The following is a 25252-nucleotide window of genomic DNA, read 5'->3' as shown; positions in this document are numbered from 1 at the left end:
CCATTGCTGCTTAAATCACCCCTCTTCCCCAGGGTTTGCCTAAAGCATATTTTCAAAGGAAGAGTGCAGAGGCCAGTTTGCATGTGTGGATGAGCCTGTTTAAAGCTTTCACAATGATAAATGTCAAGGGGGAAACTGAGTGTCGTAGGTTATCTTTTTGTCTTTACCGTAGTTTGATTAAAATCATGGCACTTCACATCCCACTGCCTAACAGGCCTTTAAGAAAGCTCTTTGAATTGAATAGATGCCCCATGGCACACAGAAGTTGCCGTGGAAATGGTTTTTTCTGTTGGATGGCGGTTCCTTGACAGGTGTAACTTATGCAGACTTCATGCGCACTCCTTGTCAAAGAGGATAAAAGGGCATTTGTGAGAAACAAAACTTCATATCTGGTGTTCTGCTGAGCGGGGGGCAGGAAGGAAGGGCAGGTTCTTGCGCTCTCTCTCTCTCTTCCCAGAGTGAGCAAGGGAGGTGATGAGCAAGGTGGAATCATGTCCTGGGATAGCAGCCAGATTAATGCGCCTTCTTTCCTCTCCTAAATTTTCCTATTTATTCCTTAACAGTAACAGCTCTTCCCTTTGCTTCAGTTTCTGTTTCTCCCAGGGGCTTATTTGGTTTGTTAATTTCAAAGTCCGTAATTGCTTGTTGAGAGTCTGCTCTCTGTCTCCTCAGCAAGGGGAAGTGTTTAAAAGGTGCGCTGACTTTTCTGGACTTGGTGGGGTGCTGGTCACTAAATGATTCCTTGCAACGTCCCAGAGCCAGCACCTTCCTCTCCTTTACATGCTGCGATCTTCCCACAAACCTCTTTTGTCTAAAGAATTAGTGAGAAAATGTGTAGTGAATTTAGCTGGACCAGATGACGCACGTGTGCTAAGATGTCTTTTGGGAAGAAGAGGGGAAGTGAGTGATGTTGCCTCATTTAGTGGCTGGACTCACAGCAAAGATAGCCAGCCCTCTGCTGGCTATTGGAGCTCTCCTCTGGTGGCTGAGGTCTGTAGTCTTTGAGCTAACGCAGCAGGCTTCCATTGTCAGCTTCCCACGTGCGTTTGACGTATGGAGTAATTGTGTCAGCAGTATGCAGTGCGTGGGTTTATGACAGAGGGAAGAGGAAATGTAGATACTTGTGAACGGAAAACCTTCCACTCTAGTTCAGAGCAGCTTTACTGTAAATTGGTCCTGCAAAGTTTTGTCTCTCCTTTCAGCCAAAAGGCATTTATTATACACCCTTTAAATGAGAGTTCCCTTTTGTATGCTTACATTTCCTTTCACTGTGAAGAAAAATAGTCCCTCACAAGATAGCTAAACACTGTGTTCTGTTTCTCTTCCTTTTGTTCAAACTGTTAAAGAATCCCCAAATCTTCCAGGCATATTTTGTGTTTAGTTCTTATAAAGTGTAGGTGTCAATTTCACTGAATGTGGGGGAAAGTGCAGGAACAGAGTGATCTCTGGCTCACTCTAGGCATATCTGCTGGGGTGGCAGTACTAATTCACAGCACTCACTTGTCTGGTTCTTGGTGGATGACAGATTCATACCTCTTGCTGTTGTCCAGCTCTAACTGGAGTCCTTGAGAAGATCTTTGGCAGCTCATCCTACAGCTTGTTTATTTTGGGTGCAATAGGATTAGGCTCATTTGATAGGATGTCTCAGCTAGCTATGTGATACCTAACTGGATGAAGGCAGGCCTGGCTCACTCAGGGTAACAGATTATATGACATGCTCAGCGGGGTGGAATGGTGGAGAGAAAAGTCTGCCAGAGGTTCAAGAGCTTCTCCTTGGTAATTTATGATGCCCCTTCCAGCCCTAGCTTCTGCAGATGTGCCACCTCTTGTGATTGTTGATGTTTTTACTTAAAGCCCCAGCTCCTGGAGTCATGTTATTAAATGAGAATGTCAGCATGCCATATTTTAAAGTGTGTTTTTAGCACACATGGTGGCAGACAAAAGCTTGGGAACTGGATGAGAAATAACAAAGAATTAAAATATATTACATTTAAAAAAAACCTCATGATTTTTAAGATAATCTCATGATTTTTTTTCTTGGTGGGATGGGGAGCTGATTTGTGATTTTCTTTCAGACAGTTGGGCTTGGCCATACTGCCTCTCACTATGGTATCTGATCTGGTAAAACAAACAGAGTTGGGCCTGGTCAGTATGTAGAAGGGAGACCTTCAGAAAAAGTCTGGGGTGCTATGAGAAGTGATGCTGGTGGATCAACTCTGCCTTCTGAGTCAGTGTTGAGCTAATGTTCCAGCGTGGTGTTGGGGAATTGTTAGACGTGTGCTATCTTTTTTAGATGAGCCTTTACACTGATGTCATGACCATTGGATCCATTAAAAATCCCCTGGCACATTTCACAAAAGTAAGAATGATAGCCCCAGAGTTCTGGTCTAATTCCAGTTTAGGTAGTTATGTTCAAACGCCTTAAAATTCCCCCTTGCCTCCCCTATCATAATTTCTATTGGACAGGATATTCTCCTTCACTTCTCATTTTGAACTGATGTGCTGTAAGGTATTTAACAGTTGCCGTGTGCACCAGAGAGGTGGCTGCATTACAGTGGTGGATGAAGGTGTAATACGAGCATTTACTTAACTCCACGATCCCATCTGATTGTTAAACAGGGGCTTAATTTTCCTCTCCTTTCATGTCTCCTGGGTGAGTGACAAATTGAGGAAGCGCATAATTCAAACTGATAAAGGAATTGTAAATTGACTGCTGTCTTCCCCCCCTTCACCCTTTCCTCCCTATTCAGGTGGAGAATGGTGCTGAGTATATCCTGGAAACCATTGACTCTCTCCAGAAACACTCTTGGGTGGCTGATATCCAGGACTGCATAGACCCCGGGTAAGGCTCACTTGAGGAAGCTGCCCTCCCTGTTTCAAAAAGTCCTTCTCTGTGTCTCTCTCTCAGAAGAGGAAGGATTATCCAATGGTTAGAGCACTGCTTGGGCCCAAGAGATCTGGATTCAATCCCTGCTCTGCCACAAATATTCTGTGTGGCCGGGGAAAGTCCTTTAGTCTCTTGGTTCCTCAGTTTCCCATTTGTAACATGGGGATAACAGCACTGCCTCACCACATAGGCATGTTGTGAGGATAAATCCATTAAGAAGATTGGGAGGTGCTCAGATTCCTGGTCCCCATTACCGTAATAAGTACCACAGACAGAGGTGATGGCTGAGAGTGGCATGGCTAGATGCTGTACTGGAGCTCTGTTCCTGTGAATGGACTGATGCTACGGTTTCAGAGCTAGAGCTGGCATCTGGTATCTGCTCTTTTCAATATCCATAAGGAAGTGTCCTGAACACTGGCATTCAAATTCAGGGCTGCGATGTTCATGGGCTTTGGACTTAGAGAAGGACTCTAACTCTGCCAGAGATGGGGAGCTCCCCCACAGTCCAGGAGAGCTTTACAGACACAGAAGTCCTGGGTTGGGACAGGGGAGGTCACATAACTGCCTCGTGCTTACGGAAAGCAATCATACAACAATTTCATCGTATCCCCTGGGATTGTGGGCATTGTCTCCCGGCTCTGGTGCAAAACAGGCACAATCTGCAGTGTGTATCACAGTGCAGGACAAATGGCCAAGGAAACAGAAATGAATGGCATTTGTTCAGAAGCAACGTGGCCGCTTGGGAACCAAAAATCAAAACCATGCAATAGGTTTGAGCACGAGCTTGCAAACCCAAAGCGATACCCATCTCCGTGACCATGGCTGCATTGCCTTGGCTGGGCCATCTGAATAGAATCCACAGGGCCTCCCCCCGCACGTGTAAAAATCTGGTGGAACGTTCTCAACTGCCTTGCACCGTAACTGGCATCAGATGTGGCAATGCTGAAAGTTGCAGAAGGAACTGAGCTGGCCTGAGGGGCAGCAGCACTACTGCCAAACACATGGGACCTTTTGCCCACTGAGCTGCTGGAGACAGAAGTCACTGAGGTAGGGGCGGAAAGAAGCCACCTAGTTGAGTGCTCCTGAGATGTACAAAGGAATATTTGCCTCCCAAGGACCCACTTGTGGTCAACTTTTCTACATGGCACTCTATGGTGCTGGAAAACCTTCAGAAAGGCTGATGTCAAGAGGATGAAGGGCTAGGTTTTCAGGCCTGGTCAGTATCCACCAGCTCCCACAGTGATGCACTGGGTCTAGCCCTTGCAAAATGCTGGCCCCAACTCTGGGTGCTGAGCCCTTCTGAAAAATTCAGGCCATAGCGCACATGTCTTAAAGGGTTGAACCTGGTGGTGGCGGCAAGAGAACCAACCCATTAACATTTTTACCCCAGAGTTTATACCTTATGGACTTAGTTTAAGATGGATGGCTACATTAGTTCCTGACCACTGCTCCACAAACAGGAAGAACCACTCGGACCCTAGTAATGAAACTATATCTTTCCTTTCTAGAGCTCCATTCGTCGGAGGATCCCAAAGCACTCTACAAACACAGGCCATGATCCAACAAATACTTATGTTAGTGGTTAGCTTCAAACCCACAAAGGGTCCCTGGGATGGCTGCAGGACTGGCCACATGCTGGAAGTTACGCACGTGCATGCCCATTTGCTGGATCAGGGCCCTTACTCCTGCGAGGGAGGCAAAGTATTGACCCCCTACCCTCATATTACAGATGGGGAGACAGCACAGAGATGTCAAGTCACTTGCTCAGAGTCAGAGCATGGCAGTGGCAGAGCCAAGAATCCTGGTTCTCATCTCTTATATTAGCCCTTGGATAACACTCTTTACAAGCTGCAGGGCAGTGACCAAAGTGCATTAACATGGTCCTCTAGATTCCTAAAAAGCCCTTTTGCACCAAAACCCTTGACATTAAATCTCCACCCTTCTGTGGACTGGGCACACTCAGCCGAGGGCTCCCAAATACTTTTTCTAGGGAAGCAGAGCACAGACATTGTGCTCCGAAGACAGTGATTCAATAAAACCAACAGACTCACCTTTCACAGTTCCTCCCTTCACATCTGAGTCAGGGTTTTTTTTGTTTTTTTCCCCCTGTGAACAGCTTAGTATTTCAGACATGTTTGAAATGAGAATGGAGCCTTATGCTGCAGAAAGGCTGATAAAGGCAAAGCAAATACGTCTATTTGGTATTGCGAGATGTTTGTTAAGGTACTTTAGCCTTTTCTGTGATCTCTGGAGGAGTACAGCCTTGGTTGTTTTTTTTCCCTCTAAATCCTTCAGTGAGAGTAAGACAATATCTTATATTTCTATGGCATCTTGCAACCTAATGGATACCAGTTAGTTGTAGGCTGGACACACGGGAACCACTGCCCATCAGTGAAACCCAACCATCTCTGGGTTGGAGTGCAGCAGCTTTTTAAACAGTAGAAAGCAGCACTCCACAACAGCACAGGGGAGGATGTGAAGACAAACGCGGTATCCAATTGTAGCTGCAGGCAGAATGTGACTAGCTCACTGGTTAGTTGCATGCAAGCAGTCTTGGATTCCAGTTACAAAGAAGCTCCCACTTATATGATGGCCACCATGTTGGTTGACACACCAGAGATTTGAACTGGGACCTCCAGAGCTAAAAGTAGAAGCTCTAAAAGTCTCTGTTGCTGCTGACTGTTACAGGCTCAGCTCCCTTGTGGCTCAGGCATAGAGGGGGGCCCCTAACACACACTAGCAGTGGCTCACACAAGCACTGGGAGAGTGGGTGGAGTGTGAGCAGCCTTGTTTCAGCACAGAGATGACTGCTGGTTAGCACCCGTATTTCTCTTCCAGTCCGCTGTGTTTGAAAGTTGTTCCCAGTCTGCAGGGGCAGTAGATTGGTGGGTTATACAATGACTAAAGCTGGCCAACATTTTAGGAATGAAAAGATTTTTTGTTATTACTGAAAAATGGGCTTTTGTTAAAACAGTAGTATTTTTTTGTGAAAAAAATCGTTGACTTTTTTTTTTTTTTTTTCATTTTTCTTTCTCCCTCTCACCCTCACCCCTGCCCTCGCCCTCACCCTCACCCCCACCATTCCCCCACGCCCCAATGGCAGCATGACCCTTTAAAAAAAAATAAATCAAATCCATCATCAACATTTTTGGTTCATCAACAACTGGGCTTCCCATAAACAAAAAGAAACGCTGATAAGCATTTTGATAATATTTTTCATACAAATGATTAAAAAAATTCATGAAGAAATTGGGGGAGGGAGGCCCAAGGGTCCGTTCCAAACCTTTCAAAACAAAAATCGCTTTGATGTTTCAACATTTTTTGCAAAAGTCATTTGTCATTTTCCAGCCAGCTCCATTAATTCCCAAAGTGGAGTATAATTAGGATACTGGGACTAGCTTCCCATTCCCTAGTGATTAAGACATGGGATTTTGTGGCCTTCTGAAAGATGGCATCTGCAGACACGCAGCACCCTTAAAATAGAGCCAGGGAACTCTTTCAATTCTGACCATCTCCACATTGGTCCCACTGGCTCTATCCTCTCTAAGCAGTGTGCACAAGGGAGATGGACTTAGGAGACTGGGGTTCTATCCCCAGCTCTGCCACTAGCCTGCTGGGTGACCTGGGGCAAGTTACTGCCCTGCTCTGTGCCTCAGTTTCCCCATCTGTAAAATGGTGATGGTGACAGTGACTTCCTTTGGTAAGTGCCTCAAGATCTGCTGATGAAAAGGCACTAGGCACTATTACAACTATGCCCTCTTTTCCAAAGTGCACAGAAGGTCCCTTCATTGGAACTTCACCTCCCATCCCAGATCCTGCAGTTGTTGGGAGTTTGAGGGAGCTAAAGTTCTTATTGCCTGCTGACTCTTAAACTTATGCACTGGTCTGAACTACCATCCTACAGAAAACAACACAGTCCAGCAGCTAGTGCAGGAGGCTGGGAGTCAGGGCTTCTGGGTCTATGCTGGGCTCTGCCACAACTTGCTGTGTGGCCAGGGGCATATCATTTAGCCTTAATACCTCAAGTTTCTCCCTCCCCCCCTCTGCAAATGGGGATGAGATTTGTCTGCCTCTTGTGGGGGTTGTGAGGGTTCAGTTAATGTTTGTAAAGTGCTTGGAACTCCTCAAATAACAGGCACCAAAGCAAGCATGAAGAGGGAAGGCCCTTCTATCTGCCCTGCTGCCAATGTCACAGAGCCCCGGCGATCCAGACTGGAGCAGCCCCCATCACACTGCAGAGAAGCCCTGTGGAGTAGCCCAGAGGTAGCCCCTTCCTTCTCCCAGGGATTCAAAGATTTTTTAAGGCCAGAAGATCATCTAGTCTAACCCTCTGTATGAGACAGGCCATTGAATTTCAGCCAGTTTCTCCTGCATGGAGTCCAGAGAAGAGGATTTGAACTCATCATTCACGTGCCTGGTGTTCAAGGGCCAGGGTTTGCTCCTTTAAGCCACCATATGAATTAATTAAAGGGAGACAGAGGGTTTGAATTCACTAGCACAGGCCAAGCCACATGACTGCCTAGCACATCTCTAGTAAGGAGTTTTATAAAGCAGTTTTCTTCCCAGATCTGCCAATGCCTTGACCTCCAGGCAATTCCCATGTGGTTTTCGCCCCCTGGGTTTTTTTCCCATTCTTTGTGGGGCCTCTCAGCTCACATGCTGCTGCCCAGCCCTCACGACACATCACCGTTAACAGCCAAATACATATTTAAGCACAGTGTTTCCCCTTCCTTAGCAGCCCTTAAGTAGTGATTGTGTAAGTGGCTGATCTACAGTTTAGGAAGGCAGTGACCAATTTTCCAGCAGCAAGAACACCCCAGTTTTCCACTAAAGGAGCACAGAACTCGTCTTGGAGTAAATGTAACCCCTCTCCAGCTCTCTGCAGAGCTGTACTGGGATGGCAGCACCTAGGTATGTGCTGTAAGCGTGGGGAACTTGCAGTGTGAGGGCAGGAAGAACAAACCACCTCCACTACCCCGCTAAAATCATGTTCTCTGATTCATCTGGGAGAAGAAAGATGAGAGGCTGGGGGCTTCAACTTTTGTTCGATTAGTGTCTTGTGGGTGAGTAACACTTGAAATAAACTTACTGCCAAGTCTGAGTGGATCTCTTTGGAGCAGGGAGTCTCTTTCATGTTTACACAGAGCCTAGCACAATCTTGATTTAGCCTCTGGGACCTTTTGCCCGACTGTAATACAAATAGCAATGAGATATTTAACATATGGGCGCACACAGCGCCAGGAGTGAATTTTCATTCATCATGTGTGTGTTGTGCTTGATTCTTTTGCCAAAGGTTTGAATCGAAAACCGTCTCGTAAGTGCCCTGTCAACACCGTTTCTGTAGACTTTTTAAGGGTTGCAGCTGAATGACTCTGCTTTGCTGATTCATTAGTTGATCACTAAATAATTCAGCAGCTCCCTCCCAAACAATTACCGCTGAGCACAAACCACTTCCTGAGTTGCCTGCGAGCACGTGTGCAGTTGGTTAAGCAAGAGGTTGTTGCTGCAACAGTAAGAGAGATTGGTGTGCGCCTCTTACCACAATGGGCAATTGGGAGCACCCAGGCTAAAAATAGAGCGTGATGTTTTGCATTGCAATGGTAACCGAATAAAGGAGTGGGCACAGCTGTGACTGACAGGGGGAGTAAGCCAATTGGCAGGGATGTGCACAGGCATTGCTCCACGGGGGTCATTTTGTCTGATGTTCCCTCTGTTGGGTTGGCTGTTGCCACCACCAAGAGTCCTTGTCTCCCTATCCACCAGGCCTGTCTTGCTCCCACTCCACCCCTTGATGCTAAACATTGGCTCCTCCATCTCCACACTGGTTTCCTCCACCTCTGGGACTGGCCTGCCTTCATCGCTTCCACCTGCTCTGCTTCCCCTGCCTGCCCCCATCCTTTCAGTCCCAGATGCTTTCTTTGAACTCAGCTTCCAACCCAAATGGCTTCCAAGTCACCTCCATTACTAGCCAGCATGGAAGCTTGGCCTGCATCACCACAACAACTGGCAAGCAAGGCATAGCATCCCTCTGGCACTAACCCCATGTGCTCCGTAGGTGCTTTGAGTGGGGCTAATACTGCCCAGATGGCAGGATGAATCAGCAGGATGGGCTTGCCTTTCTGTACAGGGCTCTGGCTCCTGAAGTCCATCCTGGTGCCACATGCTTCTGTAATCGGCCTTTAGTTGCTGCAGATAGACTGCATGTGTAAATTCTGCTGGTCTTCCAGGAACAAACAATTAGCACTAGAAATGTGATCCATTTTTAAGAGCCTTTAAGCCTTTTTAAGAGCTAGAATTTACCCAGAATTATAAGATCAGTCAGATGAACCACAGCTTCTACCTGTGAGTGGAAATTCCCCTGCCCCCACCACTGGTGAGCCATTTAGTGACACACATGACCATCTGCTCTGTTTTTTCCTCACAGGGACAGCGGAGATGATATTGAACTTTCCTCCTGTGTGCAGGGAACCTGCCTGCCGGGCAGGGTACCCTCCTGCAGCTGTGAATTTCTGGCTGATGGTAAGAACACCTAGACAAAATCACCAGAAATGTTGGGTTCAGATGTTGGGCATCTTGTGGTGTTGCGTTGGGTTTCAAGGCGAGAACGCAGTTGACAACAAAAGAAACGATCATCAAATGGAGTGACTCCGCTCTCCTTCAGGATCTATTCTCCTTCATGATGCAGCCACCCCAATCTGACCCACCAGAGATGCAGGTCAAATATCCAGCCCTTCTAACTCTATTAAAATAGCGGGAAGGACCCCTTATAGCCAGCAGCTGATCCTAGCCTGATCCCAGCAGACTTCACTTGCTGCCTATCCCTACGGAAATGGAGGGCACAAGGGACTGAGAACAGCACATGGAGACTCTGGCTTCCTGGGGCCCGCTTCAAATCTGGCCTGTTTCTGTTGACCAAAACCTCATTGCTCTCTTTGCTTTGCTGTGTGTGAGACGAGCATGGGTCTCCGTCCAGCTCCCGCCAAGGCATCATGGCACCATTGTTGCTGGTCACACGGTTTGAGACTGCACTACCCTCTGTTGCTTCTAGAGGCTGTCCTTCCGGGGCAGGGTTGGAGCATGTTGGCAGGGTGATGTAGAGAAGGATTAAAGTGGCTCCGCTTGTCTGGACCCATTCTCTGGGTAAATGGAAGACTGCAGCCCCTCAGGCGACCAAACTGGCACTAGCTAACCCTACAGACTAAACCAGCTGACTGTGTACCTTTCTGTCTCTAATGGGAGCAGACGTTATTACTGACATGGACATTTTCTGTAATATTTTTATGAATCCTCTGTGTGCCTTAGTTTCCCCTGTTTTGCATGGCTACCCAGCGGTGAGGGGGAGGACTAAGTTGACCTTCAGGGCAGGCTAAGAGATCAAGGTGTGTGTGTGCATTGCCTAGCTGTGTCAGCCTGAATGGCTCACTAAAAAGGACTGGCCTAGGCAGACACCATAGCAGTGGAAAATTCGACCCTGTATCAGTGGGAAACCCAGTCACAAAGACATTGACCCTTGTCACCCAGAGGGAGATGGAGTTCCTCCACCTCTCAGCAGAGAAGCCGAGCAAAAATCCCAGCTTGAGAACAAAGGAGTGGAAGGTGTGAGGTGGAGAAATAAAGTGTTGGCTTCTGGAGGAAGCCGGGGGGCTCTCTCCCTTGGGAACGAACTAAGGAGGACAGACTGAGACAGACAGACAGACAGCCTGAAAATAGAGTTCACTGCAGCTTGGCTGGGCCTCTGGACTAACCAGACCGGGCTATGCTTTAACGCGCATTTCTCTATGCTTACCTCAGGACTTCCTATGCTGTGTTCCAGGTGACTAATACACCCGACTGTTCTGACAACACTGCCTGAGTGTCACTGTCAATACTTGGCAAGGTGCATTACTCCCTGAGGGGTGTACAAGTCTCTGCCAGGAGCCTGTCTCAGCTGGACTCGCTGGGCAGAGCTTGTGGCATGAAGAAGGACAGCGGAAGCCTCAGAGATTCAGTCTCACAAGGCGGTGAGGCTGTGTGGCCTACCCTGAAGGACGAGTGAGACCCCTCAGGGGGCCTGGCACATTGAAGGGGCTCGTCCATGAGACTGTTCCAAAGTTGAGGGTGTAGCACCAATTCTGTGGGTCTGTGACAGGGGTCTGTGGATTGATTTTTTGCAGAGAAACTCTGAGCTTTAAGCCATTAACATGTGCATTCCTTTCAGGTATGCACAGGACTCCCGACAGATGTGCTGTGCTTGCCAACCACACGGCCATCCCTACCGCTGCCACTGTCATCTCAGCCCCGCATGGCAGGGCCAGGGACTCCTCAGGAGAACACCTGGCCCATGTACCACTGGAAAACTTCCTGCAGACTCTGGAGTCGCCAGCCACTGGCAGTCATTTAGCAGGTATCTGCAGAGCTCCGGGGGTGGCAGTCCAGTTGGCCACCTTTCAGCTGATTTGCTCCACCTGTCGCAATTGATAGAAGAAAAGGGAGAAATCCCATTGCTGCGAAACATGGGTCTCTTGAGCAAACTCCGAGTAGAACTGTGACATTCTGATTAGAGAGAAGGGTCTGTGGAGGTGGGAAATTAAAGAAAGGGGTGTTAATGGGGACAGGCATGTATACTAGGTGCCCAGACACGGGGTGGGTGTGCCTGGTGGCAAAAAGGGGTGTGTGTGGACCCAGGAATAAAGCTGGTGAGGAGGTGGTGATGGTAGGGCTGTATATGCAGGCAGGAAGGGATGAGTGCACTCAATTCTAACCTTGCCCTGGTGCTCCAAGCCAGAAGATCCCATTGGTCTAATATAGAAACCCTCTTTCCTAACCACTGCTACCTGGTGAGCATTTTTCTGCCCTGCCCGGCCTCTCTGTCAGTGGAAGTTGATTGGAACCACTCAGCCACCCAATAGCCAGCCTGCTTAGCTACATGGTTGCACATTTCAGACACGATCATCTGGATTTGCCTCGGACATCATCTTTTCAGCGTGTGCAACATGATGTCCTAGTCCTGCTGGCTGCTGGAATAGCTAAAACTTTCTCTGCCAGAGCCCTGCAAGTCTATTTACTGATGCTGCTGTCCCTTTCTAAAGACAAAGGTTTCCCTCTCTAAACTGTCTTTCTTTTACCCCTTTCCAACTGTGCCAGGGGAGGAGAGTGAGACAGAAGTGGAGATCAACCTCTCAGATTTCCCCTGGTTCCATGGGACGCTGTCACGGATCAAAGCTGCCCAGCTGGTGCTCTTCGGTGGGACCAGGAGTCATGGTCTGTTTGTCATTCGGCAGAGTGAAACTCGACCAGGCGAATATGTGTTGACTTTTAACTTCCAGGGGAAAGCAAAGGCAAGTACCATTGTAATGCTGATTGTTTCATTTGTTTTAGAACTGCACTAGTACTCACCCAGTTCCTATCCACTGTGCTCTCTGATGCCTTCCACCTCAGCGTCAGGGAGACAGGGACGAGGAGGCGGTGCTGATGCCTGTCTGGCCCACCCATCTGATTGCAGTGTGGCTTTGAAACAGCATTGCTCTGCTGACTCTAAAGAGATGCTCAGAAGTGTCATTATTGCCTGGGCTTTTTGGGGACTGCCGAGACCCTCAAACACGAGTAATCCTCTGACCCCTGAAAGCGCCTTTCATCCCCGAATGATGTACAAGGATCCATTTAATCTGCGGCTGAAATGTGGCCACCTCTGCAGAGGCACACAGCAGCTGTTTAAAACACACTGCCATGCTATACAACAAATTACGACAGGACAGGAAGAGGAATCCTGTCTCCCAGTGATTTTCCATCTCTTTAGTTCTGTGCTGCATAAGGGGAATGAAAAGAGTTGACGTTTATGCGTGGCCTTTTATCCAGAGGCCTGAAAGCCCTCCACAAACTACTACTACTAATAACAATACCTCACGCTCTTCATTTTTAGATCTCAAAGCACTTTACAGAGGAGGACAGTATCATTCCCTTTTTACAGATAGGGAAACTGAGGCCCAGGGAGGAATGTGACTTGCCTCAGGTCCCCCAGCAGGCCAATGGCAGAGTCAGGAATAGAGCCCAGGTGCCCTGAGTCCCAGTCCGGTACCCTTTCTACTAGGGTGCAACACTACAGACTGGTTTTGCCTGCAGATTCTCTAGGCAAAGCTCGCATTGACTTCAGTGGAAGTGACACCCTTGTATCTGAAGGCAAGATGGAGACCTATGTAATGAACAGGGATCAGCTCACCCATCACTGAAGTGCAGGCATTTCTGGGATGGAACACTAACAGCTTTGAACAGGGCATAGAAATAATGAGCTACAGGTCAGTACAGGGGGTACATCGAGTCAATACAGGTGTGCTAGCATTGTTTGAGCTAGCATGCTAAAAATAACAACATAGCTGCAGCTGCGTGGATGGTGGAATGGGCCAGTAGCCCGAGTATGGACCTAGGTCTCAGACGGCCTAGTACTCAGGGTGGCTAGTCCCTCCTGCTGCCTGTGCTGCTGCGGCTACACGACTGTTTTTAGTATGGCAGCTTGATCAACGCTAATATGCATATGTCTAGCTGGGCTGGGAATGACACCTCTGGCTGCAGTGTAGACATATCCAGAGAGCGGTGTGAGGATCCTGTGTCCAACTGAAAGTGAGGAAGGAATTGTCAGGTGGTTACCAGAACTGGAATTTAGCACTGGGGCTACCAACCCTCTCCCCTTGCTCAGGGTCCTTTGGGAGCAATAAAGGAAGCTGGATGTTAGCCACCTAGAGCAGCCCAGCGAGCCAGTGGGAAATAATGCTGCTAGAGGAGAGTGAATGAGCAGCTCAGCAAAAGAGACTAGAGCAGCCTGGAGGATTAGAGTGTGGGAGGAAGTGAAAGCTTCCTGTTGGCTCAAGATACTGCCAGAGGGGACCCTGCCAGACCCAGCTCTAATGAACAGATAGTCAAATGCCCTCAGGGGACCCTAAACCACCCACTTTGCTAATAGCCCACGCAGTTTAGTCTCCGGCTCAGCTCCCAAGCGAGCGTTAACGCCCACCAAGAGAAATGCAGCCACTGTCTAGGGCTCTCACTCGGTCTGGCAGCTCAGAAAACGAAGCTGGTGGAGTGGAAATGCTGAACCACTAAAATGCATCTCACAAGATTGACAGCACTTGCTGCTCTGCTAAGGAAGGAAGGCTTTAAAAGAAACAATGCTGGCAGCTCCTTGCGTTAGTGCCAGCCTGCCAAGAACATCACAATAGAAAGATCAGAGCAAGCCCTGCTTTTTTTTTTTTTTATAAAGCCTTTTTGTTCATGCTGGCTGGTTGGTTTTTTGTGTGTGTCTAATGCAGACCCTTGTTTATGCGGTGTATGACTCGTGTGCCCCAGATTAAGCATGGACTATGTGACTCTGTCTCATGAGATTTCCCAGCACCCATTGCAGTCTGTTCCTCCATAACATGGCTGCTCTAACTCTACAGTGCCATGCACCATAGCCATGGGTCAGCAGCGATAAGATGCCTCTAGCCTGCAAGCCAGGGAAAGGCTTAATTGTCCAGTGGGAGACAAGATCCCAGCAGAAGAACTTGGGCCTTGTACTTAAATGAGGGGACAGCTCTGGAGATCTGCAGTCTATTCCCCACTCCGACACTGACTCATTGGGTGACCATGTGCAAGTTACTCAACCCCTTTACACCCAGCTCCTCTGCAAAACTGGGCTGATACTTGGCTCCCTTTCTAAGGTGCTTTGGGATCACTGAATTAAAAGCCTCCCTTTTATTCTTAGTCCTGTGTCTACTTGGTATCGATGGCCCTAAATGCTGGGACAGCCTGAGTGGCTTGGTAGCAATAACTCTTGCAGGCGTCCACATCCAATTAGGCGCCCCTAATTAATCTCCTGTGGAGAGGTCTATTAGCCCTTTGGTGCTGGTAACAGTTTCCCAGCCTGAGGGGTGAAAGCAAAATGGACTTGCCTGAATGGTGCTGTGGGTGATGTCTGAGGGGGTTCAATGATGTAGAAACCTGTCAGGTTTTGGTGGCAGAGTTGAGTGCACGTCCTCTCTCTGCATTAGAAATGGCAGGGCTGTGCTAGGCTGGGGTGGCAGGGAAGGGAAATGGAGCCATTCCTGAAATGGGTTAGGGATGAGGGAGCTCTGAGCACTCCCAATTCTGCCGGGCTGAAGGGGGTGTCTCTATGGCATGCGTTAGCCTTGGCAAGTCATGACAGGCCTGAAGCCGGCTGAGCACTCAAAATTCCAGCTGGTTTCAGGGAACATTGGGTGCTCAGCACCTCTCAGGATCAGGCCCCAAGAGAGGACGCTGTTGTCGCAACGGGTGTTTTGCAACCACGTACATCTGTTTGGTTTGTTTGCATCACAAAAAGCCTTCCTTGCAATTCATGCCGGCGGGTTGACTGCAGCTAGAACTGCCATGCCACTCGTGAACTGCCCTCTTGGGCTCTGGGTTGAGACCCGTCAGCAGCGAGCCCAGCCAGGAAGCATATGCCATTGCTGCTGCAGTTAAATGTTGGGCTTCATTTCCCACAATTATTAATCTGGCATCTTCTACCAGAGCTAAGATGGCATAAAACATTTGGGTGGAGAGAAGTGTAGCTGGGAGTCAGCAGTTCCTTCCGTGACTGCCCAGGCCGGACTGAGGGGAGACCCAAAACAGTGACACTGGGCAGCACAAGCTGTGTTAGTTGGTCTGGCAGCTAGGAGAGCCAGAGAGAACCTTAAGATCTGTCTGTATCCAGCAACCTCAATAGAAATCCTGTTGTTCATTGCAGCCAAGTCTTGTCACCTCTCCACCAGGGGCACACTACATAGTGTCCTTTTTAAATCTCCTGGGCTTATTAATAAACAACCCACTCCCGCACCCCCTGTTCGGTAGGAGCTGTGCAGATGAACCTCATACTTCACCAGAGGGACTTGCTACATAGAAAGGCAATTTAAACATGCAGTGTTTATAAAGAATACTTCCCCAGAGGTAAAACTAAAAGGAAATGGCCCTTGACTTCCCAGCAAATGTCTTGCACTGCAGTTCAGTTTCACTTCAGGTTGCATGGAGCTGGAAGTACAAGTCTCAATGAAAGGCAGCAGAGCAGAAGCTCCCTGCTTTATGTTCTCTTTGTGCAGTCTCTATTCCAGATTTTTTTAAAGCTGCTTTGCTTTTTTATTTTCCCTCTTTCTCAAAGAATACTGCTGCTGGTAACCCCAAAGGCCAACTTCCTCGACCAGACACTTTCTGAATGGATCATAGCAACTGTTGCCTGGCAGCCAATCAGTTTCACGTGAAATGCTCTGAAACGTGAGATCTTCCTGTTTTTGAGCCAAATCGTTAGCAAAGCGGAAAAAACACAGTTTGGTTTGTAGATAACCAGTTGCTTTTGGATTGAGGATGCTGTAAACATTCTATCCAGCACACGAAGGAAACAAGACATGTGTGGTGTCCCGGCAGAAATAATGCTTGCGTCAGTATCCACTGCTGCAGTGGACTTGCCCTTTGGCCGACCCATCTGCTTCACCGCACTCCTCTCTTGCAGCACCTGCGACTGTCCCTGAACGAGAACGGCCAGTGCCACGTGCAGCACCTCTGGTTCCAGACCATCTTCGATATGCTGCGGCATTTCCACACCCACCCCATCCCTCTGGAGTCTGGCGGCTCAGCTGACATCACTCTCCGCAGCTATGTCGTGGTGCAGGGCCCATTGTCTGGTAGGTCACCCGGTTAATGTGGCCACCCTCGTGATCCTGCACAGGAGATGAGTCAGGAGAGCTGGAGATGGGCCAGAGCTCAGATCGGAATGTGAATCTCCCTAGGACTTTAGGTTCAGGCCCATCTCCAGGAGAAACGTGTTTGTACCAGGTTTTCTAATATCCTACAAACATCCAAAAGAAAAAAGACTCTCTCTCTCTCTCTCTGTCTCGGGTTTTCACCTCCAATACTGTTTCCCAAAAGCTGTGCTAAGGTGTTGCCCCTATGCTGACCCTTGAGGAGTGGAGTTAGGAGCATTTCACTCAGCACTTGAGTTCCTCTGGCCAACAGCCAGTTGAGGAATGGTGTTGTCTGGCTCCAGAAGGAACCATAGCCAAGGTTCCCTAGCCAGAAGGACCAACCCGGCCTTACAGGCTGGCACCCTCTGATGTGGGCTGAGGGCGAATTTCCAGAGAGCACTTTCATGGTATAACAACGTCTGGTACCTCTCATCCAGGGTCCTCAAAGCACTGCATGGAAGTGGGTCTGTAACATTATCCCCATTTTACAGAGAGACAAACTGAGGGTTAGGAAGATTGACTTGCTCAAGATCATACAGCAAGGGATTAGAATAATAACCCAGCATCTGGGATGTAACCCACTCTGCCCCATCTAATTGTGGCTGGGCTGCATATAGAGGTTGATAAGCCTGCTACAGTGTTGGTTAGAAGAGCTAGCTTCTTTAGCTCAGGTAGTAGTGGCTTAGGTTTGGGCCCCAGGTTCAGTCCCTGCGGACAACCACTCACCAGTGTGCCTGGCCTAACAGATGTTCAGTGTTCTGCTCTAACCACTAGAGGTGCTGCCTGCTTCCCTCCCTATATAGCAAATCTAAAAGAGGCAGAGGCTTTGCAGAGCTCTGTGTGTGTGTGTGTGTGTGTGTGTATCTGTGAGTAGCAGGAGAGCTTTCTGAGGGCCGGTGAGTGTGTTTTCTGCTCTGGTGATAAGGAATGTGCTGAATGGCCTATTGCACATACTTAGTGAGACCGGCAGAGTGAAGTCACTGGAGGTGCAATTAGGTGGCACCTGTGAACTTAGTGGGCTGAGGCACAGAGCAGCTCCTCATGGGCAATGTGTCCAAGCGTTTGATCAGGAGATCTTGAGGGGCTGAACAGAGCGACATCCCTGAGCACCTTGTGTCCCGAGGGGTGTGATCATTTGGGGCTGTGCTGCCTTCAAACTAGAGTAGGGTGGATGCATTTAAACCCACTCCTCAGAAGAGCAATCCCAGGCAGCAATGGGGGCCTCAGTGTGATACAGAGGCCTGTGCTCCCCTACACAGCCTTAATACGGGCCCCAGGTTCTCTCCCAGTCCTTTCCCGGGAAGACAGGCTGCCTTCCATCTGCACAGGAAGTGGCCAGGGGGTCCAGTCCCCCAAGACCTACCTGGATTTCTGGGGAGCCACCAGATCTGTGCAGAGTCCCAGTGCCTCTGGGCTGCCACCCGGCCCCCAACACCCCGCAATCCCTCAGATGAGGACATGCTGCCAGGAGTCCCCACACCAGTTGTAATCCTCCCCTTCCCACCACCTGCTCGCTACAAGGGGTTCCACAGCACTGAATGGGAATCTGCTCAAGATGATGCAAACTTAATGGGCATGATCTTGTTCCAAGTGGCCGTCCGGAGGTGATGGGAGGGCAATGGGCTGCGCGTCCCATCCAGACCCGCAGAGTGCTTGTGCAGTTGGAGGTAGAAGGGGTAGTGTCACAGCACTGACACTTTCTGCACTCTCCCCCCCTTGCCTCTTGGCTCCATAGATTTTGTTCTCTCCTTTCCCCTTGAAGGCATTTCAGCTGCACCAGCTTCTGAGTCCCCTGCTGTATTAGCAACACACAGGGCCTCCAAATTGAGGCATCCACAGCCTGGAGCTATCTGAGCTGTGTATGGGGCAGGCAGAGGGACTGCCTGCTGCGAGATGGGCAAAGACAATGAGCTAGCTCCTTAGTCGATAGAGCAGTCCATCACGGTACTGCCTCTGCCCTTCCCAGCACAGCACAGCCACTCCCAGGACCTGGCTCCATATTTCAATTGTCTGAGGTCAGGAGAGACCACACCGCCTGGTGTCTAGGAGGTGAAAGACTGTAGCAGTTCTGGAGGCCTGACTGTGTCGCTGACTTGCTGGGTGATCTTGGGCAAGACCCCAATGAGTGCCTCAGTTTACCCACTTGTAATTTGGGGCTAATGACACTCTCCTGTGTAAAGCACATGAGACCCTCTGATGACAGGTGCCATATGAGTGTAAAACTTATTGGCAGGGCTGTGTGGGGCAAGCGTCCCTGAGCTGTATGTGCCCTAGGGATGGAGAACTCCTCTCTCCAGGGCTGTCAGTCCAGCACTGAATTGCTTGTAAAACATTTGCCCTCGTGTATTCTCCATGTACATGTGACTCCTGTGTTTTGCCTTGCAGACGCCAGCCTTGCCCCGGCTGTTGCCTCCCAACAGCCCAGCTGCAGGAGCGACCTCTTGTCCCAACACTACTTCTCCAGCTTTGTGCCAGGCCCTTTCCAGCCTGCGTCGCCTTTGGAGGGGGCTGTCACCTCTTCTTCCTCTGCTAGCCATCCTCTGTACCACCGAATGGAGGGGACCCTCAGCGCCCGGAGCCGCAGCAACAGCACCGAGCGCCTGCTGGAGTCGCCCAGTGTGAGCGCGGAGGACTACCATGAGAGTGACGGCTCGCGCAACAGGACCAGGGCGGTTGAGAACCAATATTCTTTCTACTGAGGGGTCACAGAGTGGAGGCCAGCCCTCTGTGTGGGGTGTCCTTGCCTACCGATGGGGCCACGGCTCATGGGGATGGTTGTGCCGTTGCTGATGAGCACCTGGCTCCCCAGCCCTGGCACTGATCTCCAAGCCCCAAGTGGATATTTACATATCACCATGGGCCAAAGCCATGGGCTGTCCTCACTCTCTCAACTCTCTGGCATGCCCCTCGCCTCAGCGGCCGATTCACTGGTGCCAGTCGAGAGTCACCAACTCCTTCCACCACCAGCAAGGGACCTAGGCTGTTCTCTGTCCCCCTCACAGCTCTGAGAATGGTTTGAACAATGAGTGACTCGCCAGGCCGGCAGCCGTGTGTAATGGGCACGTCCCAACCGAACACATTAGCAGCTCCCTAGAGCTGACTCGTGCTCTGAGCTCAGAAGGCCAAAGATGTCAGTGCCATTAAGGGGCCAGTTCTAGGGCCAGCAGTGCCTGCTGTCTGCCCTTGTCAGCTTGTGGTCTGTTCCCTTTCCTCCTATGAAGCCTCGCCTGCCATTCTCTCGTTGTCTGCTGTCTGATCGGTACTTCCCGCTTGGGTCTAGTAACAGTGCAGCGGTTCTATTGTTCTTCCCGCAGCTGAGCTACAGTGAAAGCATCTCCTGGCATTTCCTTGATGGAGAGGACTAGACGTTGCCAGTGTTGGAACGTAGTCAAGGTCACCTCAAATGGTTACTTCCCTTCAGGGATAATTACCTTGAGTTCTGCAAACAAGACACTGCAGGCTCAGAACATTTTGAGGTAACCTTGCAAATGACAAATCTCTCCGAGGTAGTTTTGTTGTGAGCACACAGCACATGACCATGCACACTTCAGTCAGGGATGGAAAAGACCTATCAGACTATATGGTCCCTCTCCATTGCTATTACAGGATTATTTGCGGCAGAAAACTTAGGGGGTTTGTCCAATCGAGTCCCAAACTAGGGGGCTTCCTCCAGTCCCCTGGGGAGATTATTCCACAGCCTAATGCATCTGGCTGTCAGAGGCTTTTCCTGAGATCCAGCCCATGTTTTCCACTTTCTTCACTTTAGCCTGTTACTGCTAGATGTAGCTATGGGCACCACTCGAAATAATTCCTTTTCCGTCTTGGTTTTTAAAATCCTACAGCTGTTTGTGGGATGGAATAAAATCCTCCTGCCTCTGTCATCTATTAGCCAGCCTGTATCTGTGGAGTTCTGTTAGTATTTCCTCCTAAATCCATCTCTCGAGGCCCTAATTATTTATGTTTGTGTTCTCTGAACTTCCCCCTGTTTGTCAATGGCTTCTTGGTAACGTGTGTGCCCCCCCCCCCCCCCCCCCCCCCCCCACACACACACACACACACACACGCTCACTCTCTGACACTCACATACATCAATGTGAAAGTTCCTGGATGGATCCCAGTCATGGCTAATTTCTGTAAATTCTATTGTCGTTGCTAAGAGGAACAAGACTATAAATGCCCCTTTCGGCTAACGTTGAATCAGTTCCATCCCCTAGCAACAGATCTTTTAAAATATGACATTGGCTCAAATTTTCAAGTGGTCACTTTTGGGGGGGGGGGTGCTCCAGTGTTTGGTTTCCCATCTGGAGAGGCCCGGGGAACCTCATTTTCAGACAGACCAGGCCCCCTTTCCTCTATTAGAAGTTAGTGAAAATTTCAGGTGCTTGGTTGGGCTCTCCATAATTAAGGCATCAAAAATCAGGGGGCACTTTTGAAAATATTGTCCATTAAAAATAACTGCCTAAGAAGAGAGAGCTGGAGAAAAGAGAAGCCTGTTTCCTGCTGTGTTCATAGATAAAATAACTTGTGTTCAGTTGGTATGCTTTTGGTTTTAATTTAAAACAAAAAATATGTACTGATGGCCGAATTAAATTCCCCCTGGGCAGAGAGCTAACACTTAAAGCCAGGTCTACACACCAATTTTGTACTGATAGAATTATGTAAGTTGGTGAGGTGGGGCCTGGTGTGTGTATTTGTTTTGTTTGTTTTTTAAACTGAAATAGTTACACCAGTACACCTCTAGTGTGCATGTGTGGCAAAGTGGATTGAGCACTGGACTGGTTCTATTCTCAGCTCTGCTACTGGCCTCCTGGGTGACCTTGGGCAAGTCACGTCCCTTTTCTGTGTCTCAGTTTCCCCATCTGTAAAATGGGGATAATGAGACTGACCTCTCCTTTGTAAAGCTCTTTGAGATCTACCGATGAAAAGATCTAGGTATTCTATAAGATCTAGGTATTATTAAAGGTGCCTTATAACACTATATCTTGTTGCTCTTCCCATATGGGAACAATTTATGTGGTGTAAGCACCTGTCTACCAGTCTAGCAGAGTCCACACTAGGGAGGGTTGCACAGCTTTAACTATAGTTGTTAAAGCAGCACAACTTGTGTGTATATGTAGACAAGGCCTTGAGTCCCATTTAAGGGTTCCTTTGGGATTTTTTGGTAACTTCTTTCCTGAGCCAGCAAAATGTGTCCACATCTCCCCCTCTTCCTGTAGCCCCCTTTACAAAGGCAAAGAATGGGTCTTCTGGGCCTGCCTGCCGCCTCCTGCACCACCTGTTTAAGGGTTGTGCTCCTGAAGCAGCATGGCAGGAGGGGGGAGTGGAGCCTTCTTCCTGCAGTTGAACTCTGCCCCCTCCTCAGTGTCTGCTCATCCCCCTATGCTTACAGCCAATTCTAGTTCCCTTTGTTTAAACCTGTGACCCCCACACCCACTTTTTTTTTCATTAATTGTCCCCCGCGCTTAGTTGTGTCCTGGGAAGGGACAGCAGGAGGGGTTTGATTTGGTGTGGGTTTTTTATTTGCATGTGCAGCTGCCCAATCTGGGTGTCATATACAGAGGAGCCTGTGCAATATACAAACATGTGACACCCTGTGCTGCAGAGAAAGGCGAGTTTTCTTAGGTAGTGAGTTTGAAATAGACCTGCTTTGTTTGCACACCAAGGAACTGATGGGGAGCGTCCAGATATCGAAATGTGGCTGCCATTCTCACTCTCCTTCTCCAGAAAAACTCAACAAGCTGGTGGGATGGGGGCGAAGCATTGCCTTGGAGACCTACCCCAGCTAGCTGCTTTTCCCCATTCTGCCTCGGGTGCAGGGATGGTAAGCGGGAAAGGGGGGGAGTGAACAATTTACAAGCAAACTGTTAATTTGTAAATAGGTGGAAGTAGGGAAAAGTGTAATGTTCTGTAGAATAAATAAATTTATTTAAACAACAACTTGTAAAACAAATGGGGAAATTGAGTTCCAGTTTTGAAATAAAACCACTTGAACCAAGACACTGCATTGAAAGTGATTATAGGGGCTTCTCTGGATTTGCTGTAAGAGTGTTGTTTGCTGTATTAGCTTATCATAGCGCATAGGAGGCCCGATCATGGACCAAGCCCCGTGCGTGTGTACATGTGCAGATTGTTTATGATTTGTAGAACGGTAGCACCAAGAAGTCCCAATTGAGATATGGGCTGCATTTGCTAGGGCAGTACAAACACGGGACAAGAGATGGTTCTTGCCCCAAAGAGCTTCCAGCCTTTACAAGCAAGCCACTTGCAGGGTGAGAAGGAAGTACCTTTTGTCTCTGTTTTAAGTGGGGGAAGCTGATGTACAGTGATTGTGATTTTCCCAAGGTCCCACAGGGAGTAAACAGAACTGGGAATTAAACCCAGGGCTCCTGCATCCCCAGCTAGTGCCTTAACCCCAAGACCCTTCTCCCTCTTTCACATGCAGCACTTAGACAGTGGTCTCAAAGCATGGTGGTGGAGCACTTTTGGGCTGCGAAGCACTTCCAAGTGGTGCCCAGAGCTGTCCCAATGATGAAGCGTCTGTGCCCTGGACCTGAGATATTCCTGCTAGTTTTAGCCTGTTTTGCAGGTTTTTGTGAGCAGCTAACCGCATGCAGCCCCCTGTTCTGGTGCTGTCTTTGTCAGGTGGGTCACTGGTAAATTCAGCGTGGTCAGACCTGCAGAGGATGCCATCATCATTCATACTCTGTTAGCACCCTTGAGGCTAAACTCCTCTCCCTTGCCAGAGTCCTACATTGACACACTGTCTCCCTGCAACTCCCAGCATGCAGTTTTGGCTGTGTAATGGGTTCCCCCTTGTTAGGTCCTTCAGCTCTGTCTGCTCTAGTATCTCGGAGTGCACTGGCACAAGCGTGATGAGGGGTGCTGCGCAAACCCTGGTGACACATGGGTCGATTTCTGAAGCAAGATGTTGGACTCTTGTTTCTTGTAACCAGTTCGGATAACTGGGTTTATAAAAACCCCACAGTTGCAGGCCAGACAGGACCTTGGCTAGTTCTGTCGCTCATCAGTCTTTGGCGGGAGGTGGTGAAGCAATAACACTTTTAGGAAAAGCAGGATGGAATTCTTCACTAGAGGAAGCTCAGTTGCTTGATCCCTAAGCACAAGGGCCAATTACTGATATGCAAGGCACACAACGTAAGTTATTCATGCCCTGGTGTATTGGTGAGCTGCAACCTCCGGCAGCAAGAACAAAATAATTGTGGGTTGTGCTGGAAAATAATGTTCTGTCCTCCCTTTACAGGATTCCTGGGAAGCTCAGAGAAGGACGTGTGTCCATTTGTAATGAACATGGAGATCTAGAAGTAGAAACAATGTAAGACAAGTCAGCTATGCTGTAATGTCCTGGCTTAATTGTACGAGCACCAGTGGCCTCCGCTGGATGGAATCAGAACTGCTGTAATGTGTGTGATTATTAGAGCTGAGAGACTTATTTACAATGAATCTGAGAAACCTCAGAATTGAAGGTTTTCACATTTCACACAGATACTGCAAAACTCAAATGTCAAAAATGGAGATTTCTGTCCCACCTCCCAATCCAAATGTAGGAGCATTTTAGAGTGATAACAAGTTCAGTTTCTTTCAAGAATGTTCCCATTTTCAAGAAAACACCTCAAAATGATGAATTTTGAAATACAAACATTTGTTTAGAAAAAAGATCAGGGTTGGAGGGGTTTTTTCCCATTAAAACACGCAAATGTTTTCTTGTTCTGATGTAAAACCTGCCAGTCTGCAATCAGCATAATTTTGGAGTTGATCAAAGACCCACCATAAAACTATCATTTCAAATTTTGCAAAGAAATATTTGCTATTTTTGCACAACCCTGACAGTTATCTTGCCCCTAGTGAGTATCTTAAAAATAGCAGGCAAGTACAAACTGCACTGCTGGCTCACGGCAATTTCCTAGCGGTGTGCGGTTTGGGGGCACACCGTGCTCATTGCTCTTTCTACATACTATACGTGTGGGCTCCTTTAGATGACAAGTGAAGTGGGTGTAATTTTATGTGGTCGTATCTTGTTACAGCTGGAACCCACGGTTTGGATTATCTACGGAATCAAGCTAGCCAGTAACTCCCTTTGTTTGTAGCTATTTTTCCACTCCTGATTGACATTACACCTTGCTCCATTAGGGGATAGCACCCCCAGAGCCATGACTTGACATTCAGGCAGTCGTTCCCAACATTGAAATGTTTATATTGGCTAGGCCTGCCAACAGGGGGGGTAATTGCCCAGAGGCCCAGTAATTTAAAAGGGCCCCTGGCAGATGAGAGGATAGATACGTATCCTCTTCTCCTCCACATCCCCTCGTCTTTCCCCAAGGCTGGTCTCTGCCCTTCCCCTGGGTCGAGCTTATTTATTATGTGCCATGCAGGTTTCCAGGCAGCTGAGGAGGTGGTATCTGCTACCAGCTTCATAGTTCATCAGTAATCTCCCTGGGGAGTCCAAGGGACCCGGGAAGCCGAATAGCAGATGCCTCAGCTGCCCGGGAACCTGCACAGCACATATTAAATAACTAAAAACTTGCAGCAGAAGCTCACTCGGACCTGAGCCATCCCTTCTAGGGGGGCCAGTGACTGTTCTGCTTTGGGGCAGGGAATTGCGGTCGGTGGGTCTGATCTTGGAACTACAGCTTTGTAGAGGTAG

The 25252-nt window shown here is 48.8% G+C and overlaps 1 protein-coding gene across 3 annotated transcripts in view; it reads left to right on the top strand.

Annotated features, from left to right (window-relative positions):
* SH2B2 (SH2B adaptor protein 2) overlaps nucleotides 1–23086 on the top strand; it is a 64387-nt gene extending 41301 nt beyond the window's left edge. For 2 of the 3 annotated variants that reach the window (XM_067537830.1, XM_067537831.1), the window contains 6 exons: nucleotides 2751–2842; nucleotides 9312–9406; nucleotides 11085–11270; nucleotides 12011–12204; nucleotides 16359–16530; nucleotides 18976–20551. In XM_067537830.1, the coding sequence (XP_067393931.1) occupies nucleotides 2751–2842; nucleotides 9312–9406; nucleotides 11085–11270; nucleotides 12011–12204; nucleotides 16359–16530; nucleotides 18976–19289 (1053 nt within the window). In that variant the 3' untranslated portion in view covers nucleotides 19290–20551. Of the gene's footprint in view, nucleotides 1–2750; nucleotides 2843–9311; nucleotides 9407–11084; nucleotides 11271–12010; nucleotides 12205–16358; nucleotides 16531–18975; nucleotides 20552–23032 lie in introns of those variants that run through there. The other variant, XR_010917963.1, reaches the window with a different exon arrangement.
* Nucleotides 23087–25252: the final 2166 nt, after the last annotated feature.

This window comes from Emydura macquarii, unplaced genomic scaffold (assembly GCF_026122565.2).
Source record: "Emydura macquarii macquarii isolate MOO-44397 ecotype Brisbane River unplaced genomic scaffold, CSIRO-AGI_Emac_v2 contig_450, whole genome shotgun sequence".
In the NCBI taxonomy this organism is placed as follows: domain Eukaryota; kingdom Metazoa; phylum Chordata; order Testudines; family Chelidae; genus Emydura; species Emydura macquarii.
Note: the sequence above shows the minus strand (reverse complement) of the source record. Positions and strands in the feature narration are given on the sequence as shown.